At 39.3% G+C, this 12590-nt stretch overlaps 1 protein-coding gene across 5 annotated transcripts in view; it reads left to right on the top strand.

Moving 5' to 3' along the window:
- TENM1 (teneurin transmembrane protein 1) overlaps positions 1-12590 on the top strand; it is a 1319062-nt gene that overhangs the window by 474073 nt on the left and 832399 nt on the right. For 3 of the 5 annotated variants that reach the window (XM_073641091.1, XM_073641089.1, XM_073641088.1), the window contains one exon: positions 4799-4840. The exons of the other annotated variants lie outside the window; for them this stretch is intronic. In XM_073641091.1, the coding sequence (XP_073497192.1) occupies positions 4799-4840 (42 nt within the window). The remainder of the gene's footprint in view (positions 1-4798; positions 4841-12590) is intronic. 5 annotated transcript variants of the gene reach the window in all.

The following is a 12590-nucleotide window of genomic DNA, read 5'->3' as shown; positions in this document are numbered from 1 at the left end:
AGTTCGTGGCTCGTTTTTGGCGTGCCTTTTGTGACAGGTTGGGAGTTCATTTGTCGTTTTCATCCGGATATCATCCTGAGTCTAATGGCCAGACTGAAAGGAAGAACCAGGATGTTGAGCAGTTCTTGCGTTGTTTTGTGGCAGACAATCAAGAGGGGTGGTCTGAGTTTCTGCCACTTGCTGAATTTGCTCTTAACAACCATACATCCTCTTCTGCTGGGTGTTCGCCTTTTTTTTGTTGTTCTGGGAGACATCCGTCTTTTGGGTCATTTTCCAAATTGGTTTCGGCTGTGCCTGAGGAGGAGAGTTTTTCCGGTGATTTGGAGAGAGCTTGGACGGATGTGCGTGGTAATCTTCAGGAGGCTAACAAAAAATCTAAGAGGTACTTTGATAGGAAACGGCAAGAGGTTTTGTTTGCTGTTGGTGACATGGTTTGGTTGTCCTCTAAGAATCTGCGATTGAGGATTCCTTCTAAAAAATTGGGTCCCAAGTTCGTAGGGCCCTTTAAGGTACTTCAGATAGTTAACCAATCTGCTGTTAGGTTGGAGGTTCCTACGTCCTGGAGGATTAATCCGGTGTTTCATGTTTCTCTGTTGAAAAAAGCTAATGTGTCGGATGGTGACGCCTCTGCCACTGTTCCTCCGGTGGTGGAGGACGGGGAATATGAAATTTCCCGCATCCTAAATTCTAGACGGTATAGAGGGAGTTTGCAGTATCTCGTCGCTTGGAAGGGTTTCGGACCTGAGGATAACTCATGGGTGAGGGCGGATGATGTTTCTGCCCCCAGACTTGTCCGAGCGTTTCACAGGAGGTTTCCTGGTAAGCCTGGGCCTAGGGGATCCGGAGGATCCTCTTAGAAGAGGGGGTACTGTTACAACTCTCATGTTAGGTTTTTTTTAGTTTGCTGGTCACATGACCATTTTGGCCTATTTAATCCGGCTCCGCCCTCCTGGCTTTGCTGGACTTCATTTGTATTTACTACTGTTGAGCTAGCTTGTTGCTCTATTGCCGTTCTCTGTTAGTTTTGTTAGGTGTTCTGACCTCTATGCTTTTTGTTGTGTGTTTGTCTTTGACTGCTACGATTTCTGCTAGGAGGTGTCCAACGTATCCCAGTCCCTAGATCTTGTAGGGATCCCTCCCCCACATCTATAGGTCTGCGTTCAGACTAGCCGAGGACTTTAGCGGGTCTGATGCAGGATCAGGTTCCCCGTTACATCGTAGGGATCTAGTTTAGTTCTATTGTAGGGACAGATCTCCTTCCTTTCCTTAGTTTCTGTAGCAGATCATAACGAAAAGTCCACGCCAGCTTCACTAAGAAGGTAGCCACATAGGACCCAGGGGACGGAACACACGTCGCACGCCAAGGCCCGAGGGTACCGTATAGAAGTGTCGCTAGGTGTGAGGTGCAGGGAGAAGGCCAGAGAAAGGACACACAGAAGGGGGCCCTGATAAGTACTCCAGAGCTATCTGGGGGTGGATTGAGCCCCTCACTACTTACGCACAGCACGACAGGGGAGATTGCTCTGGTACCTGTAATCTGGACTGCAACAACTGTGAGTAAAGACCCTGGGACTGCACTATCTTGTCTCTGTGTTCCTTGCTGCGCCAGCACTCACTGCACTGGAACGCCCTGCACAACCACCATCATCCACGCACACTGCCCTGAAGCTACACTCTTCCTGTGGGGAGTTATATCACCCTTGCTGCCAAACCATCAGCTTCAGAGGACTGCTCCGCAGTGGCGGCCTCACTAGCCGCACTCCACAGATGGCGTAGTTGGACATTTACACCCATATATATAAATACGCCTTGTATTGACCGCCCTGGGTCACGGACCGGGTCACCGTCACAGTGACTACAACCCCCCAGCGTCTACCGGCCCGGCTCCAGGTAACCCACGGCCCAGGGGCCGCATCAGTGACACTGTTGGGGATTTATTCAAAATTGAAGGCATACTGAACCAGCATGGCTACTACAGCATCTTGCAGCGGCATGCTATTCCATCCGGTTTGCGTTTAGTTGGACCATCATTTATTTTTCAACAGAACAGTGACCCCAAACACACCTTCAGGCTGTGTAAGGGCTATTTGACCAAGAAGGAAAGTCATGGGGTGCTACGCCATATGACGTACATATGCAGTATATAATTCCACATGTGTTAATTCATAGTTTTGATGCCTTCAGTGTGAATGTACAATTTTCATAGTCATGAAAATACAGAAAAATCTTTAAATGAGAAGGTGTGTCCAAACCTTTGGTCTGTACTGTAGATAAGAACATACAGAAACGCCTAATATATCACATAAGCGTAACTCCAATTTAATAAAAAATCAAACAAATGCATATATATACAATATTTTATTGAGATGCACAACTATATAATAAAAATAACATTTAGAAGTTATTAAAAACAAGGGACAATAAAAGCAAGGGGAGGCATAAAATAGTGAAAATAAGATTACAATACGAAGGGTAACCAACAGAAGGCAGAATGCTACCAAGGAGTAATAATAACACATATATATAGGCATATATATATATATCTCCACAAAGTTAATTACAACACAATTCTGCAAGTTAGATACATAGAGATTTGGTGTGATGTAATGCACAAAAAATAAAATCAGTTGTGAAAAAATAAAGATACTTTATAATCAGACATACCCCCAAAAATAATAATAGACTGTGTCACCACATTGGCTTCTACCTCTGCCCCCAATGCATATTTCGACTCTACTTCATCTGGGGGACCAAACTGCACGTTAAGGGTCGAAAGGCTCGTTGGGGTCTGAGATGGAGGTTGATGTGTTGACACAGTCTATTATTATTTTGGGGGGATATGTCTGATTATAATGTATCTATATTTTTTCACTACTGATTTTATTTTTTTTGCATTACATTGCACCAAATATCTATATAATTAACTGGCAGAATTGCATTATAATTAACTATGGATATATACATGTGCCTATATGTACCTGTTATCATTACTTATTAGTAGAATTCTGCCATCTGGTGGCTATCCTTTGTTTTGTAATCTTATTTTCACTATTTTGTGTCTCCCATCATCCTCCCCTTGCTTTCATTGTTCCTTGTTTTTACTATTAACTTTAAATTTTATTTTTAATGTGTAGCTGTGTATCTCAATAAAATATTGAGTAAATTTACATTTGTCTTATTTTTTTTATCACCTAACATAGTATTTGAACAAATAATGTGTTTTTGTTTTGGTTTGTTGTTTATGTTGTGTTTTGTTTTTTTGCTCTTTTTGTTATAATGCTCCATTTTTTTCTGTTTATAACTGTTGTATCCATCTCCAAATTGGTCAATTATAGTACATTCATTGTTCTAATTATTTACTTGATATTTTTAAGGGGGTTGTCTCATCAAAGCACTTTCACATGGGACTCTTTTATATAAAGGAAGGATATTTCAGCTATTAGTGTTTTCCTGTTGTCCAGATTAAAAGTGGCTTTGAGCTAAACATTGTGATGGGTTTTTCTACCACTTTAGGAGAGGCAAACTAAGAAAAGTCAATATAGTATTGTATGAATGTACTTTTTTTCTTGACAATTACCCAATATCAACAGTTAATAAGGCATGTAATTGTGATTATACCCAATAATGTCGCTGTGATTAGTATTTGGCTTTCTAAACAATGCAAATGTCAGATTGGACAAGAGTTCCAAAGGAAATTCGTAGGCTTTCAAATCTACCAATTTTCTCTATTCTTTTAATGACACTAATTACTTTGGATGACCAGTGTTTGATCTTTGGTATTTTTCTGGTTCACATGGGGTGATGCAATCAGCTTGTCATTGTTGAAGCTCAACCTGAACGTTTGACTTGGGGAGAACCTGACTCTTTGTTATTAGCCCTGTAGAATAGCTGCATAATTGCTCTAAAATTTCTGAGCTGTAAATTCTTTCTGTAAAAGCATTTTATTTCACATTTCTGAAATTGCGTATGCATCCCAAAGTTTTAATGTTGTGACAGATGTAAGATTGAGTTCATGCCGCAGTTAAGATGCAGGCGAATTTGTTTTTTATAGCTTTTTTTGTATATTTTAAACCAAAACTAAGCAAAAATGTTGTACTTTATACTACATTATATTATTTGTGAATCTCAGATTATCGTAAGTCTTTGGCATCTTTACACACTTGGCCTGTGTAATTATGCACCACTCAAGTCCCTCAATGTTATCTATTGGCTTTTCTGAGGCTTGAACTCTTTCTTGGCTATTAAAAGCCTCTTAGTTGATTTGGCTGTATTGGATTATTAACATTTTTGAAGGTAAACTTCTCTATATCTTCATCTCTTTTCCTGGCAAAGGCCAACAGAGTTTGTGCCAAAATATCTTGTTATTTGAAGCTACTCATTATCCCTTCTGCCGAGACTCCCAGTTGAAGCGATGCAGTGACTCTGTCGATATGGGGTTGCTTGAGTGATGAGCACTGTTGTCTTTGTGCCAAGCTTTTCTTTCGGAATTAGTTACACTTCACCTCTTCAGATGACAAGACAGTTTCTGGTGTGTTTTACGTTTTTTTTTAATGAGAAAGTATCCTTGGTTATAATGAAGAAACCTAATGTCAATATTGAAATAATTTAGGATAATAATCATTCTGATACATTTATGTCATCTTGTTTTTTTTGTTTTTGTTCATTGTTGTAATGATTTGATCCAACCTTTGGGCAGTTGAACCGTTTTTATGTACAAATCGAAACATTTGCTATTTTACTTAGTTTTACCCAAGTACGACAGCAAAGGAATGAATGACATCTATTGATTATCTTACAGACTGGACTAGACTATTAGACTGTGGGACCTGTTCACCAAAAAGTAAGCTCCACTTGAAACTTTTCCCCTTGTATATAACATTCTTTACCAGCCTAACACTGTGTAAATCCCTCATTACTAAATAGCATATTGTGTGTTGTCATCATATCATTGTAACCCGTCATTTCATTGCTTGACTTTGTGTTGACAACAGAAAGTAGCTTGTGTTCTAAGAAATAATAATTGTAAATAAATATGCACTTTGTATGGAACATGACCATTGTTTTTTTTTCTAGTGGGATCTTGACCATATTTCCAAAATTACACTTTTACGCTAAATGTAAAAACACATTCCAAAGTGTTGCTGATCATTTTGAAGGTAATCTTCAGTTTGAAGTCACTATATGGAATGTATTAATGGCTTGCATTGATTATTAGAAATGGCAAAAAATATTTTTAAGAAACCCTTTTTGTAACAGTGGTCAATGGCACAACTCACATACATGATTTTCTGCACAGACCGTGAGTCCATGTGAAGAAAATCCCAGCATGCGCCATTGGACTCTATCCCAGATGCCATGAGATTTGCCACATGACCACACAATGCTGATAGATGCACTCACATGCCAATGGAGTATAAATACTCACTTTGTCCAAATATTAAGTGGCTGATTTTTTTAAACAGTCATGTGAATTAGGCTTTAAAAGTTATTTGGAATGATTTACAATCTAATGAACAAGAAATCAATTTGGAAAATGGAAATGATGATGTTACATATCAAGAGCATATCGTTTATGATTATTGTCTGCATCTTTAATTTTTGCATACTAGTTATCCCAGAAAAAAACATGTGATTTTCCATAATACTACAATATTACGCAAATTGTACTGATCACAACTTAGCAAATGTTAGATACAGTAATACACTGAGTATAAAGGGGCACCAGTTGTCCTTCTTTCATCTGTCATTGCCTGGAACTCATTCACATCTTCTATTTCTATAAAATCCTTGCATTGCTTGATGCATTCTGTCTATACTTTTTCATTCCTGTTATGCATTTTTTAAACCAGCATTCAGCACTGAAAATATTGTTGCATGGATTCTTTTCAAGTAGTCTATTTAAAAAAATGTTACTCTGTCACTGGCTTATTCTTCTGAACATGACCATACATAGTATAAAGGTAAAGCTTAGGAGCAAGTAACAATACTGACAATGTAAACAGTGTAATCTGGTTTCCCATGTGATTAAAGAAGCATGCCTCCCATCAAAGTTTTTATCCTGCTAATACATTGCAATTATCATATTAAATAGCAGTGTGTACTTACAATTGCTCATTTTTGTTTCTACCCAGTTAATTATTTTCTTTCCCATTAGGTCTATGACATTATGTGATTAAAGGCTGACTAGTTGAATCCTTCTAAGCTCTATGTAGAAACAGGAGGTAAATTTTCCCTGTATGAGTCATGAGTTACTGCAAATGTCCATGGCAGGGGGAGGAGGTAGCAGCTGGGTAAGGAGTTGAAGAGGAGAATGATAAATGCAGGTACAAGAGACTTCCTGTTTATACATAATACAGAGAAAAGGGAAGAATTAGCTGGGTAGAAAGGCAAAATGGGCAATTGTAAGTACACAGTGCTATATAATATGATGACTGCAATACAGTGGGTACGGTAAGTATTCAGACCCCTTTAAATTTTTCACTCTTTGTTTTATTGCAGCCATTTGGTAAATTCTAAAAAGTTCATTTTTTTTCTCATTAAAGTACACTCTGCACCCCATCTTGACTGAAAGAAACAGAAATGTAGAAATTTTTGCAAATTTATTAAAAAAGAAAAACTGAAATATCACATGGTCATAAGTATTCAGACCCTTTGCTCAGACACTTAAATTTAAGTTACATGCTGTCCATTTCCTTGTGATCCTCCTTGAGATGGTTCTACTACTTCATTGGAGTCCAGCTGTGTTTAATTAAACTCATAGGTCTTGATTTGGAAAGTCACACACCTGTCTATATAAGACCTCACAGCTCACATTGCATGTCAGACCAAATGAGAATCATGAGCTCAAAGGAACTGCCCAAGGAGCTTAGAGACAGGATTATGGCAAGGCACAGATCTGGGCAAGATTACAAAAGAATTTCTGCATTGCTCAGGGTTCCTAAGAGCACAGTGGCCTCCATAATCATTAAATGGAAGAAGTTTGGGACCACCAGAAGTCTTCCTAGACCTGACCGTCCAGCCAAACTGAGCAATCGTGGGAGAAGAGCCTTGGTGAGAGAGGTAAAGAAGAACCCCAAGATCACTGTGGCTGAGCTCCAGAGATGCAGTAGGGAGATGGGAGAAAGCTCCACAAGGTCAACTATCACTGCAGCCCTCCACCAGTCATGCCTTTATAGCAGAGTGGCCCAATGGAAGCCTATCCTCAGTGCAAGACATATGAAAGCCCACATAGAGTTTGCTCAAAAATACATGAAGGACTCCCAGACTATGAGAAATAAGATTCTCTGGTCTGATGAGATGAAGATAGAACTTTTTAGTGATAATTCTAAGCGGTATGTGTGGAGAAAACCAGGCACTGCTAATCACCTGCCCAATACAACCCCAACAGTGAAACATGGTGGTGGCAGCATCATGCTATTGGGGTGTTTTTCAGCTGAAAGGACAGGACAACTGGTTGCAATTGAAGGAAACATGAATGCTGCCAAGTACAGAGCTATCCTGGATGAAAACCTCTTCCAGAGTGCTCTGGATCTCAGACTTGGCCAAAGGTTCACCTTCCAACAAGACAATGACCCTAAGCACACAGCTAAAATAGCAAAGGAGTGGCTTTTTGCATTTTTAATAAATTTGCAAAAATTTCTACATTTCTGTTTTTTTTCAGTCAAGATGGGGAGTAGGGTGTACTTTAGTGAGAAAAAAATGAACTTTTTAGATTTTACCAAATGGCTGCAATGAAACAAAGATTGAAAAATTTAAAAGGGTCTGAATACTTTCTGTACTCACTGTATATAAGGGGATAAAAACTTTGATGGGAGGAGTGCTTCTTTAGTCTTGTAGTCAATAAGATCTATTTGCACAACCCATCCCCTGCCTGTGCAGATGCCTTTTCTGATTTCTGCTAAAGATAATAGGTGATGAGAAAGATAATGATTGTAAAACACTTAATTTCAGATGTAGATTTTTTAATTTCTTTTTTAAACACTTTTTATATTTTTTGCCAAATAAAAAAGTAAGAGAAAGCCATGGTTGCAATCATAACTATATAACTCATTAGGAACAGAGGAGGAGATTTTTTTAAATAAAAAAATCATGTTTAGAAAATGAGAAATTAAAATGACGATTTTGAGAAAATGTTATATAAAGGGTTAAACCACCTAGCTCAATTGTACCGACTCTTGCAGAAGGCATTTGCTGCATCAGAGATGCCCTTTAGTTTGGAATCATCCAATGTACAAAATAAATAAAAAAAAATAAAGAAGCTTCTGTTGTTCAGTGTACCACTTTACAGTTCCCCCAAGGTCTTCAAGGCTACCTACCGTCCATGATATACATGTTTTTCTGAGGAGCAGAGCCTGCATTATTATAAGTAGACTGTTTAGTGCTAACTTATGCCATCCATGATAATAGCAGGATGCCCAACCCAACTTATGGCAATACCCAGCGAGCTGCATGTAAGCTCGCTCCAGATTCTGGGGTAACGAAGACAAGATTGTGAATATTTTTCAACCCAGCAAAGAGATTTAAAAGAAAAAAATCTTTATTGTGACTTCATTAAAATAGCAGCATAGGAATAAAAAATAATTGACGCGTTTCAAGTCTGGCTGACTTAATAGAATCAGCCACACTCAAAACATGTAAGATATCTTTTATGCCCATGCTGCTATTTTAATGAAGTCAAAATAAAGAATTTTTCCTTTTAATTCACTTTTTTGAATTGAAAAACATTTTTCATTACATGAAATAAAGCTGATTGATACCGCACACGCTTTATCTGTGCACAGTGGAGTGGATTTCCCAGGAACCAGATTGAACAGCAGACAGATTTAATGGGATGAGCTGTATCCATAAACGTTTTTATAGTACTAAGTAGTAAGATTGTGAATGTTGAGCAGTGAAATATCCTGGATGTATATGAATGTGGAGTAACATGAAGTCAATTTCCTGAAGATGCTGACGTGCAAGGCTGTGTGCACACAGTGCATTTTTGGTGCATTTTCGCTGTGTTTTTTCAGCTCGGAAATGGGCAAAAAATGCTAGGGAATCCTTGTGCCAGCTAATGCAATGACAATCCTGAAGTGCTGTGCACATGATCAGGAATTTTCCTGTCACGATTGTGATTGCATTTAAATCTGCAGCATGTCAATTCTTCGTGCGTTTTTGCATCGTTTTTCACCCATTGACTTCACTTGAGTCAGTCAAATCCACATAAAAAGCGCAGGTATAAAAATATTTGCGCATTTACTGTGGATCTTTGCTGAGTATTTGACTGAGTCAATTTAAGTCAATGAATTAAAAAAGTGGCAAAATCGCACAAAGAATTGAACGCAGGAGACTACTCCTCCCATCATCATACCGCCACTCCCACTGATAACAGCGAGAACAGGTACCACTAATGGGAGAAGTAGTCTCATCATCCGGCACCTGTGCTCAGTGTAAAAAAAAAAAAGTTAAAATAAATCGATATCAAAATAAAAAACACTTTATACTCACCTACCACGGTAATCACGAGTGTCCCATGGCGATCCGATCACCAAGCAGCACTCTATATACTGACGGGAGCGTGACCTCACTTACTACAACTCTGCAGGAGAATTTTTTTCATGCAGCACTGGTGCAGTAAGTGAGGTCATTGGAGCTGAGAGTGAGAGTGAGAGTGACCTCTGTCCTGGCAGCTCAGCGCTATACACTGACAGGAGTGATTACACTCCTGTCAGTGTATAGAGTGCTGTCCTCTAAAACGGTCACATCAGTGATTGCTGATGTGGTTGCTCTAGAAGTGACCTAGATCGCCGTGGGACACTGTGGATTATATCATCACATCGGACAGGTAAACAATATGGTTGCTTTTTATTTTTGTTTTTTTACAGGTTTAATTGGCTTCAGTGGAATTGGCCTTAGGTGAGTATACTGTGTTTTTTATTTTTAAATAAATGGTTAAAACCATGTGGAATTTTATTTAAAATAAAATACTTTATTCTTGTCATGTCTTTATTTCCAAACCTTTACTATGGGGTTAGTAATTGGGGCGTATTATAGATGCCCTCGATTACTAACCTGGGCTTCATGTCAGCTGCCAATACAAGGCTGACATGAACCACAACCCTAATACCCCACTTGCCACCGCTCCATGGCAAGAGGGAAGAGCGGAGGCTAAGCACCAGATTTGGTGCATCTTATGGATGCGCCATTTCTGGGATGACTGAGGTCTGGTATTATTAGCCTTGGAGGGGATCAGGATCCATGGCCCCTTTCCTGGCTATTAATATCAGCCTGCAGCTGTCTGCCTACCCTTTGCTGGTTAAATTTTATAGGGGGACCCTATGTCAATCTTTTTCATGGGTCCCCCTGTAATCTAGTCAGTAAAGGGTAAGCAAACAGCTGTGGGCCATTATTAATTGCCAGGGAACATTTTTAGCTAATGGCCCCTTCCCCGGCTAGTATTATTGACCCAAAGTGGTTGGTTTTTCTTCTGCTGGTTATGAAAGTGACGCAGGAGCCCACGCCATTTTTTTAATTTGAGGCTACGTGCCCAGGATCAGGACGAAGCATATTTTTGCTGTGTCTAAAATGCTGCATTCTATTGAATGCAGGCAAATCCACATGTGTTCACTGAACCATGCAGATTTACCACATTCAATACATTTGAGTGTGCTTGAAAGAAGCGCCATATGTCCGCGGGTGATCCTCAGCCTCAGATGCATGCATAGTGGAAATGGGATTTCTAGAAATCCCTTCCACTATTCTGTAACATCTGGCTGCTGCAGGTTTGACGCTGCATAAATATGCAACGTCAAACCCGCAGCATTTCCTGATCGTGGGCACGTACCAAACTCACTCGCAGCATGTCAATTTCTGTAGCGGAGACGCTAGTCTCAACTGCAGATTTTGACTGATTGAAATATCATTATATGCTGCGGAACTGCATGTACTGACAAAACAAGTGCAGCATTAGGAATAATGGGATTAGGGGTAATGGATTAGGTGTCGCTGACACCTAACATTAGCTTTTGTACTAAAGAGGTCTTCAGCCAAACACCCTCATTACTAAAACCTGTAAGTAAAGAGTTAAAGAAATGCACACACTGAGAATAAAGCATGTTATTTGAAATAAAACAGACACATTCTTTAATCATTTAAGTTAAGCAATATACTCACCTAAAGTCCGACGGTAATTCAAGGGTTAAAACAATGTCCGACGTTTCTTTTGTCAAATATCTTTATTTAGCTCCAAAAAACATTCATTGCTGTACAAAAATGCATCAAAAAACATATAAAAAAGCGCCAAAATCGCAGCAAAGTGCGAGTTTTTGCCACAGCCTTTTTGCTGCCAAGAGATGCAGAAACCTTGCAGAAATTTCTGCAGTCAAATACTGAACATGTGCACATAGCCTAATAAGCCCCTAAAGCCACACATCATGGACAAAAATGATGTCATGCACATTATTATTTGGTTTAATCTACATTTGGTGTTGTTCCCTGGACAAATAACATTTTGGAATTAAGGTTTAATTATTTAAATCTAAATTATAGAATATTGAATATATAAATGAACTAGGCTAAGCTTAAAGAAGCACTCCCTGCAAAGTTTTTATCCTCTTAACCCTTTCACATCATGCATCATGCACCATACATGAATGACGCATGGCATGTCTCCCGCTTTGGCGCAAGCTGCGGAGATGAGCTCGCACCTTTCCAGGAACATGACAGCTGATCTGACCAGCTGTCATATGCCCCTAACAATTGGTGGCTGACTAAATACTTTTTTTCCCCACTGTATATATGTATATATGGCTCACATGACTGCAGGTCGGTGATGTGTTGGCATGACAACTTGGGGTCTGCAGGAGACCAGGGTTGTACAGGCGATCAGATAATCGCAGCTTCTAGTCTCCCATGGAGACTATTGAAGCCAGTAAAAATAAAAAAAAATGTTTTAAAAAATATTAAAAAAATATACAGTGGGGAAAAAAAGTATTTAGTCAGCCACCAATTGTGCAAGTTCTCCTACTTAAAAGATGAGAGAGGTCTGTAATTAACATCATAGGTAGACCTCAACTATGAGAGACAAAATGAGAAAACAAATCCTGAAAATCACATTGTCTGATTTGGAAAGAATTTTTTTTTCAAATTTTGGAGGAAAATAAGTATTTGGTCAATTACAAACAAGCAAGATTTCTTGCTCTCACAGACCTGTAACCTCTTCTTTAAGAGGCTCCTCTGTCCTCCACTCATTACCTGTAGTACTGGCACCTGTTTGAACTTGTTATCAGTATTAGACACCTGTCCGCAACCTCAAACAGTCACACTCCAAACTCCACTATGGTGAAGATCAAAGAGCTGTTGAAGGACACCAGAAACAAAATTGCAGCCCTGCACCAGGCTGGGAAGACTGAATCTGCAATAGGCAAGCAGCTTGGTGTGAAGAAATCAACTGTGGGAGCAATAATTAGAAAATGGAAGACATACAAGACCACTGATAATCTCCCTCGATCTGGGGTGCCACACAAGATTTCACCTCGTGGGGTCAAAATGATCGCAAGAACGATGAGCAAAAATCCCAAAACCACACGGGGGGGACCTAGTGAATGACC

The sequence above is a fragment of the Phyllobates terribilis genome, unplaced genomic scaffold, assembly GCF_046119375.1.
Source record: "Phyllobates terribilis strain yellow unplaced genomic scaffold, ASM4611937v1 Scaffold_7__3_contigs__length_470593459, whole genome shotgun sequence".
Lineage (NCBI taxonomy): Eukaryota > Metazoa > Chordata > Amphibia > Anura > Dendrobatidae > Phyllobates > Phyllobates terribilis.
The sequence above is the reverse complement of the archived record's forward strand: the minus strand, read 5'-3'. Positions and strand labels throughout refer to the sequence as shown.